The sequence below is a fragment of the Anopheles stephensi genome, chromosome 2 (genome assembly GCF_013141755.1).
Source record: "Anopheles stephensi strain Indian chromosome 2, UCI_ANSTEP_V1.0, whole genome shotgun sequence".
Lineage (NCBI taxonomy): Eukaryota > Metazoa > Arthropoda > Insecta > Diptera > Culicidae > Anopheles > Anopheles stephensi.
This window is the reverse complement of record NC_050202.1, coordinates 84,552,612-84,573,028: the sequence shown is the minus strand read 5'-3', so window position 1 is coordinate 84,573,028 and position 20,417 is coordinate 84,552,612. Positions and strand designations below refer to the sequence as shown.

At 43.7% G+C, this 20,417-nt stretch overlaps 1 protein-coding gene across 10 annotated transcripts in view; it reads right to left on the bottom strand.

The window, feature by feature from the left end:
• LOC118505347 (GTPase-activating Rap/Ran-GAP domain-like protein 3) overlaps nt 1-20,417 on the bottom strand; it is a 75,264-nt gene that overhangs the window by 22,259 nt on the left and 32,588 nt on the right. For 3 of the 10 annotated variants that reach the window (XM_036041013.1, XM_036041011.1, XM_036041014.1), the window contains exon 1: nt 11,237-11,345. The exons of 5 other annotated variants lie outside the window; for them this stretch is intronic. Coding sequence is in view for 2 of the 5 variants with exons in the window: in XM_036041007.1 (XP_035896900.1) it covers nt 14,649-15,235 (587 nt within the window). In the remaining 3 variants the exon portion in view is untranslated. Of the gene's footprint in view, nt 1-11,236; nt 11,346-14,648; nt 15,772-18,302; nt 18,399-20,417 lie in introns of those variants that run through there. 2 more of the 10 variants (XM_036041007.1, XM_036041006.1) reach the window with 2 other exon arrangements.

The following is a 20,417-nucleotide window of genomic DNA, read 5'->3' as shown; positions in this document are numbered from 1 at the left end:
GGGTAAGGACGAAACTTTGTCTTTCTCATTAACTACCACCACTGCACGACACTGGCAATGCTGCGAATGTCACCGGCAGACGGATTGCGGACGGAACACAATTGCCGACAATCCGACGCTTAGTCGCGCGGTTCGCTGCACCAATCCGAAACGGTTGCGCTTACGTCAAATCATGTTCTAGGGGAGCGTATGCAGTGCCTTACAAGATTCAAATTCACTTCGGTAATCGGTACGATTACTCGAGTGTAATTAACTGCAGCGAGGTTTTGCTGGGTAACTGTTGCAATTGCGCCGCACGGTATGCAATCCCGTAGCCCGGTCCCGGATGTGATTAGTGGCAGGTTAGTTACGGTGGATGCACACCAAACGGGATACGGATACGGGAAAGATAGCTAATTTAGCACGGGGAACGAGTGCTTTTCTCGGAATGGGCTCCACAAATCAGAACCGGGGCTTGCTAAGCGGAAAGTGGGATTGGGTGGGACAGGTGACGTACAGGTATATTTATGAGACACACGACCCCAGAAGCGCCCATTAAGCGAAGAATCGTTTAATCAATTGCTAATGACTATTAACGGCCATGTGCCCGGACAGAAAATCGATAGATAAAGCTTTGAAGCCATGACTCAATACGTATCGCAATTAAATGCGTGATTTAGTCGTTATTTTTGTCAAAAGAAATTGGTTCTCTTTTTTTTAGATTCAGTTTAGGTATATGGCCCGGTGTGGTTCGCCTACATGTAGGCAATAATTTTAACAAGACGTGCCTGATGAAGCTTTCCCGAATGTAGGTAGAAACGTCTCACAGTGGTGGATAATAACAACTGAATCTCTTATTCCACACAGCACAACCAAAGCAAGCATAAAAACATGACTGCTTTAAAGTCCTCTAAACATCTTTCCCTACTTTGCTGAACTTTAATTGGTATTACTTTTTCCCCGAACAACCTGACCTGGAACAAGTTTGTTTTTTTTTCTTCTGAGAACGAAAATCACCTGAACCAAAGCTACATCGGGTATCGCTTTTGCAAAGACATTATATCTTTATTATTCGGTCGCATCTCACTGCGCTTCTTCCTATTCCTTGCTCGCCCCCATCAACAGTTTTGTGACACATTCCGATGGATGGCAAAGTGTGAGCGAATGCTAAAATCAATGTTTGAGCCAATTTTCCGGCACAATGCACCTTACTTCACCATGGTGATGAAAATCTTGCCATATTCTAATGTCCCATCCGCATGATGGTGTCGTTTTCTCGCATTCTTTCCGATCTGTTGGGGTGACTTTTTTTTTGAAGCGATCCTCATTTTAATATCACCTTGGTAACGGTTTTTAGCACCGATTGATACGCCAAAACGGACGTACGGATTGCTTCTTTTTGTGTGGCATCAGGTCAAACGGTTATCCCGAACAAGTGCTGGCGGATTTTCCCTAGCCACCACCAAGCGTGGCTCCACTGCGTTGGGAAATGTTTCACTTCCAAATGCATTAAGTGCAATGTTTACTCTTCACCGATCGATTTTCTCGACCTCAGCTCTCGGCAAAGGCTGTATCGGGGTGGGCCGAGTGGGCTGCCGAGAATTATCGAGCAGAAATGGAGAACAAACAGATCATAGGGTTTTGCAAAATCGGAAATGATAGCAGCTGGGCAGGTTCGAGTTATATGCGTACCGGGTTAGCGCAACACATTGGACAGTGGTGTGCTTTCGAGGCTGTTCGTACGGAACGGAACGCAGACAGACACGCTTTTCCGGTCGGCATTTCCTCTTGAGCTGTGTTGGCAGATGTACATGATTTCATTACATACAGCTGAATCGACACATTGTGCTGGTCGGTAGGAGATGTAGGAGCGGTAGCATTCTCCCATTCGAATGAAGTGTCTGAGCTAGTTAGTTTGTAATGTAAACAGTATTTGCGCTGTTACCTGAAGCGAACCTGAATAATCCTCCAAACAAATATGCCCTCCTGTGCCTTTGAACTTTTACACGCGTACGAGCTGTGGTGTCTGGCAATTTGTTTGTTTTAAAATTCGTTTATCTCAGCAAAATAATAAGACGTACAGTCGTAGCTGAGACAGTCGGGGCTCGGTGCTCTGGGTTTCTGCTCACATAATATTGTGCGTCGTTAATTTGAATGGTGTTATATAAAATTGTTGAACACATCAACCTGCCCCAGGGAAATTGATCTTTCGACACGAGGAAGATCTGGAATCTGCACGACAGAGGGTTTCTCAGTTTATTTGATCGACCTGCTATCATATGATACAAAAACCCCCTCCTAAAAGTATGCAATTTACAAACCCCTCACTCATCTTCAACCCTATTTCTTTTGTCAATTGTTACTGTTTTAGTGTTAAAGTGCACTTTTAAAGCCATTCAAACACAAAATAATCAATAAACATGTTTAACTACTAAGTATCCCTCGTATGCCAACGGTGTCAATCGTCGTATGTGTACAATCACATGTTGGCACTCGCCAGCCCCGTTGAACAGTGGCCAAAAAACAATCCCTCTCCGCAAAATGGTGTCAGTGGAACGATGAATGCAAACAACCAAAAACTACAAATCCCATAACTCCGCTAACCGGCGGCCGGACCGTAGATGGCAACCCGTTTTACCGCACCGTTGAGTTTACTTCATCACCAACCAACAAACCGTTTTCACCGTATTTACGCGCACCAATCGATAATTCGGCTTGGGGCAGGTTTTACATTTTTAAAGCTGCTCCCTGCTGCTTATCGGTCAGAGATGATGCAGTTTTGCTTTTTTTTTTTTTTTTTTGAGAATATCCAACAACCAATTCTCGTATGAAGTCATTCTAGGAGCTGGCTTGTATTGTGCGCCCGAATCGGGGAAAAAAATGGAAAATTGGACGTTTGGTCGCAAGCAAGGGACCACGGGTTCCGGATTACCGCAATAAGCTAAACCATGACACTCCATGGCTGACCTCGATAGTGTGGCCATAAAGTGCAACGACCTACTGTGGCCCATCTCGTTCGCCTTCCCCCCTTAAGGAAGCATCTGCGTCACTGTTTGGGGTTTGGGGTAAGCGAATGAAAGTTAACAGCCCATTTTGGCATGTACTTGCTATGTCATGGTGTCCTGCTGGGTAGTTTGCTGTTGGACGATGTGCCCTCAAAGCGTGTGTCTCGCCCGATCTTACGGATGGTAGAGCACATACTGTTCCTCTATGGCGGGTAAAGTTTAACGGAAAAAAGCCTTTGTTGAGTACAGGACAGTTCAAGAAGAACCAATTGCAGCAAGGAAGTTTGGTAGCAAATACAATTGAGCTAATATCCCACTACCGTCTTACGCCACCGAGCCGAGGACAGGGAAATGATCGGGTTCGGTATGAATAATAGTTCCGAAGCAAGTTTCAAGGATGTCTTCCACGACTTCCACACTTATCGGAACTTCTCGAGCAGTCGAAAGTTCTTCCCACAGGTTAGGGTTCCCTGCAATCACGGCCATCACGCGGTGTACAGTCACGCTCGGAAGGATAAAGTAATAACAGAAATATTGATAGCTACCTATCATGCTTCACCCCGTTCAGCTTCGTCTCGAAATCGAACAAAATAAGGCACAAAAAAAATGAAGCGATACGATCGATGTAATGCTTATGGGCGTAGCGCTACGGCGATTCAATTTCGTTCCAACATCCATTAAGTGCCCGAAGAACGCTGCAGCGGACGGGCCTTTGAAGACGGGTCAATTGATGGATGGTATGCGAAGGTATGGCGAAAGTGTGTATAATTCCTTCTCGCCTAGTACTGGACCCCCATCCATCCGAAAGTGATACTGGGATGCTTCGGCCTTTAGCCTGACCGAAGTGAATAACGAAGAAGGATATGCCTGTCTGCTGCTGGTCTACCTTTATTGATTGGTTCTGTCCGGACCCGGTATACCCTTTCAAGGATCGCAGGATCACTTTCGAGAAGCTCAAAGTCAGCACGACCAACACGAATGTATCGTTCAAGATGCAGTCCGGCCTTCATCGGATGAAGTATTGTTCTTGAGCGATTATCTTCACTTGTGATCTGGGATCGTTCGGGATGGTTTTGGTAGCTTGTTTCTTTCTCTTCTTGTAGGCAGGTTTACGGAGGTGTGGCTGAATACTTGACTGCTTCTACCTCTTGAGTGGATCGATTATTGCCTGGAGATATTCTTGATATTGTAGAGTTGGTCTTTTGCGCTATGGTGTACTGGTCGCTCGCACAAATTTCCAGGAAGCAAGTTCAATTTTCCAAAGGAGCTATGCAATAGTTCCTGTCAAGCTTTGCAACGGTTCTCTTCCATTTTCTATCATCTTACAACTTAATCACAGAGCAGCACAGCGGTGGCCTTAGTTTCTGAGGACATTAATGCTGTTGCAGCGATCCCAGATACCCACCAACAGCTCAATTACTCTACAACTTCGCGTGTCACATCGTTTGAATCGGTTTGCTGTGTTGTTTGTGGAGAAGCGACCACCATTCATTATGTTGCCATGACGCGATCCGTAATCGGATTCTTTCACCAACGGCAATGATGAAAGCTTCGACGCAGTTTCCCTCATCCTGGTAGCCGTTTTGCTGACGGAAGCATAACTGTGCGCAAGGGGCATCAAAATCATCCGTCTCAATTAAACCTCAATCATGGGTGTTTCATTTAATTCAATTCTAACTTAACCACAGCAAAAAGACTGTTGCTGGGGCGGTAGAAGAAGGCCTGAGGGGAGCAACTATCGGAGCCCTTTTTCTCGGGCGAGCTGAGAGCGGTTCGTCGTGCTGCTGGGATTACTTAAATTAAGAAAAGATTAATAGGGATTAGTGTTGCAAAGGTGTAAACGAAGGTAAACCTACGATATGAGTTCATGCTGAATGTAATTAGTATGACATGAGGTTGAATCGGATACATGTTAATTAAAGCTTTGCAACATGTTTCGGTATGGTATTGCATGGTGTGGTATATTTTTCATTATTAATTTAGGTATGAAAATGATTAATATCACCTCTGAATCGCTTGAACTCATCGAATGTTTTTCCTCAAGTAACAACTATTAACACCTTTCCTTGCTAGGTGTTAACAAGTCGTAAAACTTTGCAAGTAGTTGGAAAGAAGCAACTATTTCATTTAAAGAGCTAATTATCTTTCATGTGGAACAGACTGGAACGCGAGCAAAGTTCTGCCCATAACTGACATTTAAGTCTCAACAAACTATTTGCTGCACAGGAAAGCAAAATGAATAGCAACAGCTTTTAAGCGACTACAATTTTATTCCCTATCGAATGGGATTTTTCTTTATTCACCTCCCACGTCTTGCACTGAATTGAACCATCAGGCGCCTCCTATCGGGTTGAAAACCACCGGGCGTCTCCATCGGTTTGAATAAATTGAAATCTTTCAATTTAACTGTAACTGAGGGCTTAAAAAAACCCGATAAAAATGCCATCACCATTATCCTACGGCAAACGGACTGCACCTGCTGTCTGGATGGTGCGCTGCTGGCGAGATTTCAGGAAGAAAAGCCAATCGTGATGAAACGGGAAACATGCCGCTTCTGCCCCAATCGCTGTCTCTGCTGCCACCAACAGGTAACGTGATGGGGAACATTGATTCCAGTACAAAGTAGCTCACCAATTCCAGCGACGGTATTGACATATGATCGAAGCTCCGCTCAGCACTTGCGTGCGCGTTGTCTAGGCCACGTGAGCTACAATAGACGTTAAGGGGAGGCTTATGACGACAAATCGAGCGTTCACGGGAAAAAACTGGGCGATGATGACGCAATGAATTACGTCAGGAAATCATTCCGTGTAGTTCGATTCGTCTTTAAATGAGTTTTGTGTTTAAAATTTAAGGTTCTGGATTATTTCCTACCGCTGGGTGGTACATAATGGCGAGCAGCGACATGGAAACGCAATAATGATGATTAAAGAACGGTGTACAAAAAGGACTGGGTATGAACTAATAAATTACGCAAAACCACCAACACGCTCTCAAAACGCTCCGCGTGGTGACAAATGACACCTAGAAGCGATGAAAAATGTTCCTAATCATGAATATGGTTCAAGCTCATCAATTAATTTTCTGTTATCTGTTGCTGTTCCATTTTGCTGTACTAAATAAGCAAACTTTTTATAGCAAAATAATTTCATATAACAAAAAACAGTAATCCAGATATAGATATAATTTTATAATTATTATGTCTAAGAATGAAAGAATGAATTATGTCTAAGAATTTTATAGCAAAATAATTTCGTATTACAAAAACAGTAATCCAGATATGGATATAATTTTATAATTATTATGTCTAAGAAAACTTTACCAAGAACCACTGTTTAGAATGGGTTCATATCGCAGACTGAAGTATCACATTATTCATAAGATAAAATCAATCACTAGTTAAGAAAATGGCTTCGCTTTTTCGTTATTTTTGTAATCCTTCAACGTCACCTTCTCTATACTTGAAGGATAATAATTCTTCATCCCAAATCCCAAAGCTAAAAAGGAGCGACTCTCTTCTAGCGTTCGCCTTACAGACACTGCAACTCACGTCAGCTCTGGGACTGTTGCCTTAGTTTACAATACAGTCTCCTGCTCGGGGCTGGTGCTGGTCGTTGTTATTTCTGAATATTGATCGGGTCAAATGTGAACTCGCCCAGTAACAACAAAAAACAACACAACTCCATACATAGATCGTGTACACATTTTGGGGAACAAGAGTTTTGTGGGCAGTGTATTTAAGGTACGGAACCGTAGCTTTTTTGACAGCTGAAATGGACATCCAACCGACCTTTCATGTGTGAGCCACTAAAAATAAATCACAAGCTTGGATAGAGAGTCAAGCCCTAACGGAGACAACAACAAAAACCAGAACCGAAAGCAATGCCCTTCCCAAGACGGCAGTTGAGTGACCAATGCTTTAAAGCCGTACCCATGCAGTTTTCACGGTGGCTTCATGTCCCAGTCGATCGTTGCCTTTCGACATCCGGTGTTCGGTGCGGAAGAATGGCAGAAAAACTTTCCCAATGCAATGTGGTTTTGTGCCGATTTCCATGCTGTCGGGTGGAAAAGTGACAGGGAGTTGGTTAGTTGAAAAGTTGCTGTGCTTCTTTTGCCATGCAACTTGCAAACCCAACGTGGAACGAGCTTCAACATCGATCGTTTGACAGATTCACTTTGAACAGTGTACGGGCTGCTCTTTGTGCTGGTAACAACAAGCTCGCACTGTGCTCGCGGGGATCACAATGAATGATGATTAATTTAATATTCATAAATGAATGTCTGAGTGGTGAGCCCAGCACTGCTAACACCAATCGTTGGTCAGCGAGCACAACAAACCATTTCCGCGCTAAATTATCACCTACAGCCGTTTCTGGCTGTTGTTGTTGTTGGAAAACGCGCCGAGGAAAAAGCTAATGGATTCCAAAAATAAAAGACACGCTTGGGAAATTTAATCGAGTCTGATTTTGGCACACTCAAACAAAGCTTGTTGTGTCCACACACACACACACAGACACAGCGCATTACAGCGTGAAAATCCCTGCCCTGGCACGAAATTGATTTTACATCCCGAGCGAGCTTCTTTCAAACGGTATGATTACTCCTCAATCAAGCTTGCTGGACTCGAGCAGTCGGTGCTGCCGCTGGTGGAAAAGCTGGTACACAGTGTTCACTAGTGACACTTTCCTCTCCCTTTTTGTTCGCTTCCGTCATATGCTCGATCAAACATCCATTAGCGCGCGAGATGGTTTGCCCGGCAAAACATCACCCAACACCCTCTGCGTACATTGCGCACACCGAACAAAAAAAAAAAACACCTCAGGAAAGGAAAAAGTTGAAGCGACAAAACCAATCGCCAAAGTTTGTGAAGCAAAAAGTTTTGCGCTATTGGGTGCTTTTTGCAAACCGGGCACCATGGTGTTTTTTGGGGGATGTGAAACTTTACCATCCCCAACCAAACCCAGGTTTCGTGTTTAGTGTGGGATCAGTCATCACGGTACTGGGTTAAAATAGGGCTCCTAACAGCGTTCAATTCATGTCGAGAAAACGTCGACTAAATCAACAAATCAGAAAAAGAGCCCCGTGGAAGCACTGGGCACAGTAAAACCCGAAATGGCAGCAGCTTTTATTCATCTTTTCGGGCGTGCTCCGTCGAAGGTAATTAAAACTTTGACCCATCACATGCAGGCCGTGATACCCACGCAAACGGTGGCACGGTCGGGTACGAACATGCTAGGTTTCCAACCGGCGATCGGGAAATATCTCTGGCAGGAGGAAAGGGAAATAGAGAAAAGCAAGAACTGGAAATAAAATGAGGAAATCGAGAGAGAGAGAGAGAGAAAAAACACACACACACACCCTCCGTGCTTCTTGCGGGTTGAGTTGATTTAGGGTAATTTAGTGTTTGCACTTCAATGCGCAACGAACTGACTCAACCTCCTTCACGAAAGTAAGCGTGTGTCGGTTTTGTTTTTGATGTTGAAAATATTTGATTTAGCCGAGGTAATGAGATTGTGCGACCCGTAGGTGGTGTATTGGGAAAGTATTCCTCCGAGGATCATCATCCAACGTCCACCGTGTCGACAGTCGGATTCGCATCGAGGAGTCGTGGAAGGTTTTTTGATCCTTAAGGGAAAAAATCCAAGCGGTTTTCCATTTTTCTTTTCCATGCCTTTGTTTGATGCTAGGCCATTGAGATACTGTGCTGTAGTAATAACGTTTTTTTTTTCGTCTATCAATGGAATGTGTGTTATAGGAAAGGCTTCATAATTAACTATGAATAGAGTTCACTGTCTCCCATTGAATCAGTTTTTTTTTGTTGTTCCATATTGTATCGAATTATCTATTATGGTTGAAGGAAAGCTGACATTTTGTTTTATTTGTTTCTTAATTAACATTTTTCTTCTTCGCCTACTTCTTATTCTTCTTTTTTCTCTCCTTTTCAACTCCTTATTTTTATAAACTTAGATCTAGACCGGCTGTTGCTGTGCCAGTCTTTACATTGCAGAGTCGGGGCTAAAATATCAATCGGACCGTCTTTCGGACCATCTAACCAAACGATTCTAAAAATGTTGTAAAATTTTATAAAAAATATTCTACAAAAAGCATATCTTTCTGAAGAAATACATAGCAAAAAGTATTCTAATATCCTGAAAAATCCATTATTAGTTGATAGATATGCTTATAGGATGAAGGGCCCATAAGTAAGGATTGTTTATCACAGGTTCATATATCCTCGGCACTTTGCTCATAATGTTATAAACTTGAATTTTATTCTGATCTTGTACATTAAAAAAACATTTTGACCTTAAAGACAATCATTAATTTTGTTGTAGAATCGCAACAAAATTTGTCACTTGAACTGCTAAAGGACAATCCAGAATTCACCACCCACAGAAGTTTCGAAAGGGCTCAAAGTACAGCCTAAGAGGCCGTTAAGTGGCCTGACATTTAAGCAACCACTACAATAAACTCCAAAACAGTGATCGGAATGAGATCGATAACATGTTCGCTGATGAAAACTTTGTTCAAGAATTGGATCGCTCTTTAGCGTGTACCATTCTGGCCCACGTCCGTTAAACAACGTAGCTTGTAATAAAAACTTTAAACTGCAATTAATTATGCTTCCCAATTAACTTCTATTTTCTACTCAGACTCATGTTACATGTGCAAAAATTTTATGTTATAGACAATAAATCGTTATATGAGCCACTGTCACGTTATCACCTTACTTTCCCGTTACATTAACCACCCTACGGCGTTCCTGTTACAATTGTTTGCTCATCGCACGAACAATTAGACCGGATGCTAATCGAATTCCAAACGGCACTCATCAACATACGATACGCACCGCCATTCCATTCCAACTATATCCGATGGGAAAACCTACACGAGACCACACTTTCCTATTAACGTGCCGTGCAAGGGATGTACCGATGTTTGTGAACCGCCCCCGATACACGCACTGTTTTTCACCCACGGCCAACATCGCACAACATCCCATTGACATCAATTACAGCGTTCGGGTGTGTGGAAACTTTGCGGCATTTTATACGTTTCGCAAACAGCTCCGTTCTAGAGCCGGTGAGATGGAGGGAAGGCGAGAAAAAAACAGAGGAAAGGAAATCAATCATGCCCGATCACACACTTGGGATGGTCACCGCAAAACGGTTAACAGTTGCACCGATTGAACGTTCCGGAGAGTTAATTAATTACATTCGTAAACAGGGTGCTGGCCGGTGAATGAATTTTCTTTTTTTACCAGCAGACGATTGAGCTGAGTTATTCATGCGGACGAAGGCACGAGCAGGGGCACATGAATTATGGTACACACCGCTCAAGAAGTGGGGACATTACAGTCCACTAGACAATTCTTATTCGCGTTCGCCCAATAAGCTCCTAGTCCCACGTGTGGCTGGTTGTGTTCGGCCAGCACACAACTGCTGATTTAATTATGCGATGGTTAATTGAAATCCGTTCAGCATCCAGCCTGTGCTGCCGTCCGGTGCTCTGCGAATGATGGTTGCGAAGTGAATAAATTATATTTACTCAATTACATAGAGCCAATTTAGGGTGGCCAGAACGCTCCCGAAGCAACCCCCAAGGCGTAGACCAAAACCGCACCGAACACGGTGGCCCTACGATCCGGCCAGCGTAGCCGGAGTGCCGTAATTCTTCCGAAATTATGTTGCCTTTTGTTCGATGATTATTAATTCAGCTCTTCGCTGGCTGATGCCTGGTGCCGAACGACTGCTGCATCGAAAGCCACGAAAGGGATCTCATTCATGAGTTTGACTTCACGACCGTGATGATGATCCTTCGCCCGGTTCAGGCTGATGATTGTGAGCCCGATGCAAAAGGAAAACGAGAAACACATTCTTCGCGACTCTCGGACATTTTTGATTTTGCGGGTTTTCCTTCACCCGAAGAATGCAATAAATTCAATTTACGGTTACTTTACGATGCGTGGTTTAAGTGGATGCATTTTTTAACACTTCTCTTTCCGAACCATTGAAGCAGCGATCACTCAACCGGAAGAAGGTGTGGCCACTCACAAACACACTCGATTATTCCCTCTGATAAACCGACACTTAACCCTACGAACCACATGCTGCCTATATTTATTTTTCATGCATCAAAAACCGGATAACACACCACAACACTACACACATCGATTATCTACACCATCCAGTGAAGAAAAGCTAACCGACCGCCGCCTCGTTCGATTCGAAAACAACTGCAACCGAACGAACCGTGTGTTTGTACGTATATCCAAGTGTGTGAGTTGGCCGAATCGGCGACAAACGAAACGTTTAACTACGCGCTCGAACCGCACCAAAAACACCGAACCATACCGGCCGAAAGCTCGTGGAAAACTGACACGAAATGAGTATCCGAAGCTAGCGCCAAGCTTGCCGAAATCTACGACCCTCCGTCTTTTTTGTTGCTTCCGCTTCTTCTTTCGCTTCTTTCCCGACGGGAAAATCCATGCTCCAGATAGGAAGGCGTGCATCAGACACGTCACGGAGCGGCGAGTGTGTAACGTCATCGATTAGAGATGCCACTTGGCTTGGCGGTTCGGTTGGCGTAAATTGCGTCGCAAGGAGGACAAGTGCGAGACGATTCGACTACGACAGATCGGCGAACAAAAGGTAATAATAAAATCCCCCCATCCGCAAAACGCCAACTCCATCTTCGGCCATCTTCCAACGGCATGTGCCAAAGTGGGACAGGAAAAGCTCATCGAGCATGGATGTTAGTATGCGAACCGAGTCGTCTGCGTGAGGCGAGAAAAATAAAACCGAGCACCACCCCATCGTCCTTTGTGTCGGTCGAAACGGGACGCTTTTCATTCATATCATTTGCCGTGCTTCGGGCATAGTAAGGCACGGTCGGTACACACACGCACACAAACAAACCGGCCCTTTGGAAAGCGTTCCCACCAACACATGCGTGGTGGGGCAAGTGGTTTGTAAACAAACTTGCCCTTCCGAACAACGGTGCCACGTGCTTTTGGAAGTGGAAAATACGAGCAAACGTATCGCTAAAACATCGCCGTTGAAACGTTGTGATTGGCTGGAAAGCTTCAAACGATAGGGAGCTTTTATCGCTGGGAAAATTTTCGTGGAAAACACTCGTAGAAAGCGAAGCTTTTCTAAGTGTGTGATGGAGTGCATTTAGTACTGCGTGAAATCTTTCACATGCGAATGAAATATTTCAGCAACGCTTGAGTTTTTAAACAAAAGGCCGTTTTAAAGGATAATAAAAGATTTCCCTTCTTTCAATTCAAAACTAGTAAGAGAAAATTTAGATCAGACGATATTCGGTTAATAAAACAGACAGAAAATACAAAATAAAACAAAATTTAAATTTTACACTGAACCTTTCATAAGTTTTACACTGGATTGCCTACATTTCGGCGCACGTACCAAGGATATGGAGGAATAGATAAATTTTTCTAACACTTACGAAATGATGATCACATGTAGAAGATTTTATAATCAGCTTACCTGAAATGATAGAAAAAAGAAAGAAATTTAAAACATAAATTATAACAAATATTGTAGCTCAAATAGCATGTTGGGTTGGATTAGATTGAAAAGAGGATAGATGGTTGAAGTTAGTATTATAGTCAATATTTCTATATAAGAATTTTGTGCTTCATATTTTGCTACATCAGGTGACTTCAACCCCTCATTTGAGGATTAAAATTGCATCGCCAACAGGTAACGAAAGAAGCCGATCCGGAGTAGATTAGAACAAAAGAAAACCGCTAGTTTACCAGGCTTTCAATAAGAGGTATATTTCTTTTAGGTTGTGCTGTATCAAATTCGCTCATTGTAAACATAGCGACACGTGATGTATGGACTAGAAAACACTGTATCTTTGTAACACTCATTTACAAAGCACCCTTTGATCGGATCTCAACAACACTTCAACTTCGCCGAACAGCGATTAAACACTGCTCGCAAGCAACTACACAACGCCACAGCTGAAATTGAGTGTGTAAAGCTCATCCGCGCTCTCACCACCAGATCCACCAGTAGTCTGATGATTAAATTAGCTCATAATCCTTGTCACCAGCGACTACAGCGAGCAATTCCGCCGTCATCGCGACAAACAACAAATTGAATGTGTTTAAACGTAACATCGTGAACATCCGCGCGTTCGTTAGTCGGATCTCGGCCAGCAGCGATGAAGCTGTGTGTTTTCCCATCCCGACGAAGCAACAAAGTGATGGCGGTACACTACCTTTACTGCGCACCGGGCACGTGTGATGGCAAGCGAGCTCGTGAGTAATTGTTCCGTCGCGCCAATAATTGATTTATCGTGGAAAGGCACACAGGGACAGTGGGAGTCTCGTTCGATGTCTCTGGGTGGTATGATCCAGGGCAAAAAGCCTGCCGTTCGGGAGATTGGCAGTATTTATCTCCGTCAGCTTATATGCAAACAGGGGGAGGTGCTTTTTTTGTTGTCTGTTGTTGTTGTTGCACTCATCCTAGTCTCTGGAGTGGTGTAGGAAATTGATTGACAAACAAGCGAACTATTGAATTTTGAGATAATAAAAAAACACAGGGAACTGGGGCCCAGAGTGTTTGCTTTCATTAGTGCAGGTACTAGACAAACAACTATTGCACAGTCAATCAATATCGTAGGAATTTGTTAGACACTTCAGCATTTGAAGAGACAATCTAAAAAGTTTACGTTTAGAAAATATTGGTATTCCCGTATAAAATTATATTTGCAGGCCTTTGTAACAGTATTCATCGATAAAGAGCAATCTCCCGTAGGTGTGAATTTCTCGAGCAAGAGGAGCAAAGGAAAAAAATATATCACTAATGACACTCAACGTATATCGTTAGCAACACTCGTCCGATTGTGTCCCACTTTCGATGACAGGCCCGCTTTCAGCCATCCGCTTTAGCCAGCTGTCATTGTTGCATCAGGCCACGTGCCGCAATAGCTCAAATTTGTGAACAGGCTCGTAGTTGGTAAAAATGAATGGTGCGTTTGAGAGTGAGAGAGAGACGAAAAAAACCCAGAAGGCCCCCAAAAACAGCTAGACGATCCGCAAATCACACAAATCTTCTGTCCCATTTATCAGCCGCGATGATTAACGGATTCCCGTGCACGATCGTTTTACTGCCATCCTCGCACGTAATGGAGACGTGCATGGAGCTCTCTTCTCGGTCTCTTTCACTCTCCGTCTACGACCCGCTAGCAAACGTCCATCGAAAAGGAATCCCATTTATCAATCTAGTATTTTGAACGGCACTACATCATTCCAACACCACCATCACCAGCTGGAGCTGGTTGTCCAGCTTGGCGGGAATGATGAGACACCGTTTTTTTGTTTGCGTTCGGACTCCAACAATTTTGTAAACTATGCGTATCATGGGGGGAGGGGGAGAACGGGGCTGGTGGACGCACGTTTCTGCATTTGTGTCATATCACGCACCTCCTGTGATCGGCCGCAACAAACTAGACCTAGCGTTTGGTAAAAACTCAATTGAGCTGCCGTGACTAATGGTATGCAATAAATTCGGATCGGCCTAACCGGCAATCACAAATCGATGCGCCACACACCTGCTCGACCTGGACGACGGTTCGGGATCAAACCATTAATTTTACATTTCCAACTACCTCCCGTCCCTCCCGTCTCACCTCTGTCCGGTGGCACTTTCATTCCACCGCTCGATGGAAATGCTGCTGCTCCGTGACCGAAAGCGTTCCTTCTGGAGTTGGCGAAGTTGCCGAAGTTCCTCCCGGTACGCACCGAGTGGATCACGCTCCGGGGTCGATTGTTCAGATGTTGCAGGTTCCTGTGCACGAACCGATCCCTCCACCGGATGCTTGCGACGTGATCCAAAGCTAGTCCCGCTCGTTTTCGCAGCAGGCGATGAAGATTCGGGCGGGAAAAATAGCACCGTCGACGAGGACGACTTTTGTCCGATGGAATGGAACATTTTTTTCGACTTCACAAACTTTGGTGACGCGAGCAACCGATCACCGAAGCTTTGCGTTCGGAAGAACTTTGGCGATGCATGGGGAGCGGTGTTCGGCGTCGAGGAAGCACCACCGCGCGACGCCAACTCAGCCCGCAGCAGTTGCTGCTCGTCGAAGCTTCCGGTTCGTAGGGCCACACTTTTACGACGTCCGGATGGTGAACTGCCGGCAGATACGGAGCTCGTTTGCAGGGTGGCCGGTTCGAGCAGTAGGCCCGGTTTGACCGATTTCACCGAACGAGCCATCACACAGACCTCGCTCGAACAGGGCGACACATAAAACCGAACCACGGGCACGGGTGTGTGTTCTCCAGTGCGATTATAATCGATGCACTCTCGGTGTCGGTGATAATATTGATTCACTCACGGAAAGCGGGGAAAAAAACGGTTTGTTCGTCTTGTCGAAGAAAACCAACCAACACGGCCACTCGGCTTCTCGGGATGATGAAAGCTAGCTGGATACCTTCCTGGAAAAGTAGCAACGTCTGACGCTCACCAGCGTGCAGAGCTGTAAATAACCGAGTACTGAGCACACACAATCACACACACACACCCACACACTCTATACACTGATGTGCGCTTCCGCGAGCTTCCGATAATGAACAAGTTTGCCGATCCATCAACCACGGCTGCTGGTATGAAACGCTGGGATTTGGTGTCTTGCTGAACAACTTGGACGTGATATGAGCAACCACCACCATCGGATGTGCATATCCCCGTGGATTGCTTCGATTAAGATTTTCATTATGCCTTCATCCCTTTTTTTGATGAGCATCGTTTATTCTCACAGGCACACAATCGGCGCCATTGCTGGATTCGATCGTTCCGGAAGCGTTCGACGCGATAGTCAACCGAGTTTCGGTGTGTTCATTTTCAGTTCAAATGCGTTGTCTTTTTTAATGCTTTTACACGTTAACATGGTTACCAGTTCCCGTTTGCTATGAACTTATTTTCCGCGAGAGTATTGTTAGGTAGATAAGAGGATTTTGAAGTAGGGAAATCGCTCTTATAGCTACTGGTGAATTGTTTATGTCTCTCATTCGAATAGGGGTTCATACTGCTTCCTTATTGATTTGATGATTGTAAGATTCTTTCGAGTTCATTTTTTATTGTGTTTTGTTCATCCAATTTTGTATAACTTAAAGTAAAAATAAATTATTATTTTTCGCTTGCTTATTCCTAACATTTATATTATTCATTCTCACAGTTTGATTATCAATTTTGCTGTTTCTGACTGTCAATATTATTTTTTGTTAATTAATTGCTAAGGCCAAATATTGTTCTAGGAATGAGAATAACATTTTTTCTTGGATAATTTTTATTTCAATTTTTACTTTTAGGTAACCGAAAATTCGATTTATTTTCACGCCAAAATGTAGGCAATACGAAGACATCTCAAGTGGTTCATTGGTTGGAGTAAATGGTAACTGCACTCAAGTGAATTACAACAATATTAGATGGATGGATACACTGGTTCGAACTCAATCATTTCTAATCTTCTTAGAGTTAATTTTAATTTTGATATGATAATGGAATATGAACGAAACAAAGTAAGTTCCTAAGTAATATTTGTAACAATTATGAATTTTTCAATCTCCATAATTTAATACATCAAACATGAAAACATGATGATATATTGCTGTAACGAGCAAGCGTACCAATTCCCTTCACATGTGATCAATCTCATTGCTATACTGTCGAACGACAAACGCTCCCGGAACGATCGAATACCACCATAGCCCGGAACGCTGTATCAGTGCAGCGGGCGCGATCGATCAACGTGCGGCACTGTGGCTTATTGTTAACTCGTTTATTGGCGATGTTTTATGTGGCAGCAGCGACACAGCATCGGCCGCTACCAGCTGAAAGCGACGACGAAGGCAGCAGACCTATCGATTGTCGCTTTAATGTGGCTGCATTGTTCTCCGGTTCCGAGCCGAGCAGTTGGACCAATCATCTTCCAGTGATGAAGTTTAAGTATTACTTTTTTACACTTTTCCCTCCTTACTAAAGCACTCATCCCGCTTGGTGGCTTAAGATTTATTGGGTTTACACGACGGCAGTGGCGTCGGTGGAAAGCGGACGAGTGTGAATAAAACCCATCCCCCCTTGGTACTCGCACTCATCGTCGCTGAGAGTGTGCTTTACCGAGAGGAAATTTAAACAATACCAATACCGCTCAAGTGACTTTCCACGAATAGCAATCGATTTTCTTTTCCTTTTTTTCCCAGGAAAGACGACGCACTCGTTCGACACCGTACGTGCCATTTCGAATGCACACAATTTTTACGAGCACGGGCCGGGAAGGAAAAGCGAAAAATGCTAATCCTCTTCCAAAGCGCACTCACACGGCACATTAAGTGCACACGGCTTTCAGCGGGCGAATTTCCATTAATTGCTCCTTTGCGTGGTAGGAAGATGGGAGAGAGAGAGAAAAAAAGCCCTACAAACACACACACACACACGCGGAAACGGATTGGAAAACCGTGTGTTTGACACGATACTGACGATTGTCCGACAGGCAGGGCTAGAGCGTGTGTGTGTGTGAAGGTAAGAAAGGGCTGAGGCAAATGGGAGGCAAAGGGAGAAACGTGTGTAAATAGCATCTTGATGGGTTTTCCGTGAACTTTAATGAACCGTGGGCGTGCAGTTGACATGCGAAGCGGAAAACTAGTTTGTCTTATGCTGCTGCTGATTGTGAAGCGCTTTCCCAGGGTGTTTCTTGCCCTTTTGTTTGCACCGGGAAATGTACCAACAGTTCTTGGAAATGGGCCGGGAAACATCAGTTCACCCGAACGATGACGACGCTGATGGTGATGATGGCGCTGATGGGGAAGATGGTAAGGACAACTTAAATTGAGATGTTTCACTGGATTTTGGACGGCGGCGGCGGTGGCGGTGAGCGAAAATCGATCGGAAAAGTCATAAATCGGGTATAACCGGTAATTCGGCGGCTTTGGTTGAATAAGTATGCAAATAGGATTACGCCATAGTTGGGAGGTTGGAATGCGTCCGGAGACATTCGAGTGTGGATCATCGTTACAATCACTCAAAACGGCGAACCGAAAGTTTGACGCTTAAGGAAAATGGCTCCACGAAGATGAAACAGCAAACGATTCCGTCGTTCCGTTAAAGACACTTTTTAATCCACTCGACGCTCCTTTCGGATCGTTTCATCACTTAGGCGTTCACGTTTACGTGCAAATGGCATCCCTTCACTCGACTGCATATTTCACTGCCCAACGACTCGTTTCGTCTGATTTCTGTAATTCTAAACCCGCGATTCTACGAACACTATCGTCCACCAGTCTACCTTTTTCCCTTGAGGTTCAACACAAACGCAACCACGGTCCGACGGATTGAGACTGGGGTAATCCTTTCGCTAAATATCTCCGCGGCAAAGAAAACTCCCACGGTCCTACCAGCAGCATCGACTGCAACCGACTGTGGCCCAACGACGACGACGATGATGACGGCGCTGGCTCACCAGTACCGAGCAGTGATGGCAGTTGTCTTTGACCACGGAACCGCGACCACGGTCTACCCGGTCTGCCCACGGTCGGTACGACTGCTCTCGAGGCTTGATCTATCTCCATCATTTCCACGCGAGGGATTTGCTGCCTGGCGATGGTGGAGACGGTGGTTCCTGTACTATGTTTGTCCTGTTTTTCCTTTTTCGAACCGATTTTCCTGTTGCTTTCGAATCTCGTACACTCACACTATTGCAAACACGTACGTTGAGATTGTTCAAAGCGCGATCGTTGAGCCAAAAAAAAAAGACACCGGGGAGGAACGGATCACTAACCAGCCAGCCAGCTCTCGTTTGCCCATATTATCCTTTTGCCCGAATGTGGCGACAATGTGTCCTTCCCTGTCTCTTTCCTTCCTACTACTCGTACTGTGCCGCGTGTGTGTGTTTGTGTGTATGTATGGGGGAGCAAATCCATTGGAATGAGCATTTCTTGCCTGTTGCCATTTTATGTGAGCGTTTCTGTGTGTGTGTGTGACTGTGGGTGTGTACAAACGGGGTGAGAATGGGGATTTTTATTTGTTTCTCGTTTCCTTCTTCACTTCCTGGTAGTGGGTGAATCGAGCCGTGATTTGGTCGTCCCTCACACACACACTAGCGAAACACTTTACGATCGAAGCTTCCTGGACATGGACGCATTCCCGCAGACAATGATGGTTTGTTTAACTTCCGGTAATTGAGCTCATTTGTGAGGTAGAAAGGCAATCCGGTTGCTACCTGTTAGCCCAACTGTTTTAAGGGATGAACCACTCGGAACAAGCGGGATAAAACTATGTTTGGTGGTTCGAGATAAAGCACACACACATACACACACCGACTCAACTGCTACCGAAACCAGATAAAATTGGGGACGAAAAAAAAACACAGAGGGATGAAGCGAATATTATGGAATCAATTATGTGTAATGGAATGTCAACGTTACATCGTCCGTTTTTTCGGTGTCAGGCTGCATTTTTGTGGCAAAAGGAGATTGCAGCCATTTTTTATACAGTTTAAAAGTTTTTTAAAAAAATCATTACAGTGCCTTTCATCACAAATGCCTGTCCGTTCAATATGAATAAAAAAAATAATGCGCATAGGAATCATTTAATATTTCAAAATTTCAAAATCCGACAAAATAATCATAACAATAAAACTGGTACAATAAGCTTTGAGCTAAAATTTATAAAAAGAATCAAAACCAAATTAAAAATTATTTAAACCAAAAAAAAAACATAAAAATAATCATAGCAATACGTAAAAGAAAAAGGAAGAAAATTGAGTAAAAGTAATATAAAAAGTATATAAAATCTTTAAAAAAAACTGCAGTCCAATCCATGTTGGCCATAAGGCACCTACAGCAGCAAAACAACGTTAAAATTTTTAAATAAAATATATTTATTATAAATCGTAAAATTACTATAAAACTTATGAAATAGCAAGTAAAATAAAGACAAAGACAATGAAAAAGTATCATGCTTCATGAAGGCATAGAATTTTTAAAAACTCTGGGAAATTAAAAGTATTGTCTTAAATATTATTTTAAAGTCAAATTAAAGTATGATAAACATTATCAAGGATAATGAAAACACAACATCAGCAAAGCACTTCTAAGAACCGAGTTAAAATCATTATTGAAGAATCGACATCAAAGAAACGACAAATAATAAAAAAGAAGAAAAAAGAATAGATAACAGAATTGTCAAACAAAGTTGTGTAAAAATATACAGCAATAAAACTGCGACACACAAAAACACGAACATCTATGAAAAACAAAGTTGTCTAAACACGACGTCTCACATGAATAAAACATTTGGACAAATATTGTTCTAAAAACGCACAAACACCGATCCTTCGCCGGTAACGTTTCGTTCCACCTAAAACGGTTCATTACGCTGCATGTTGTTGTTTCTTCCTGCT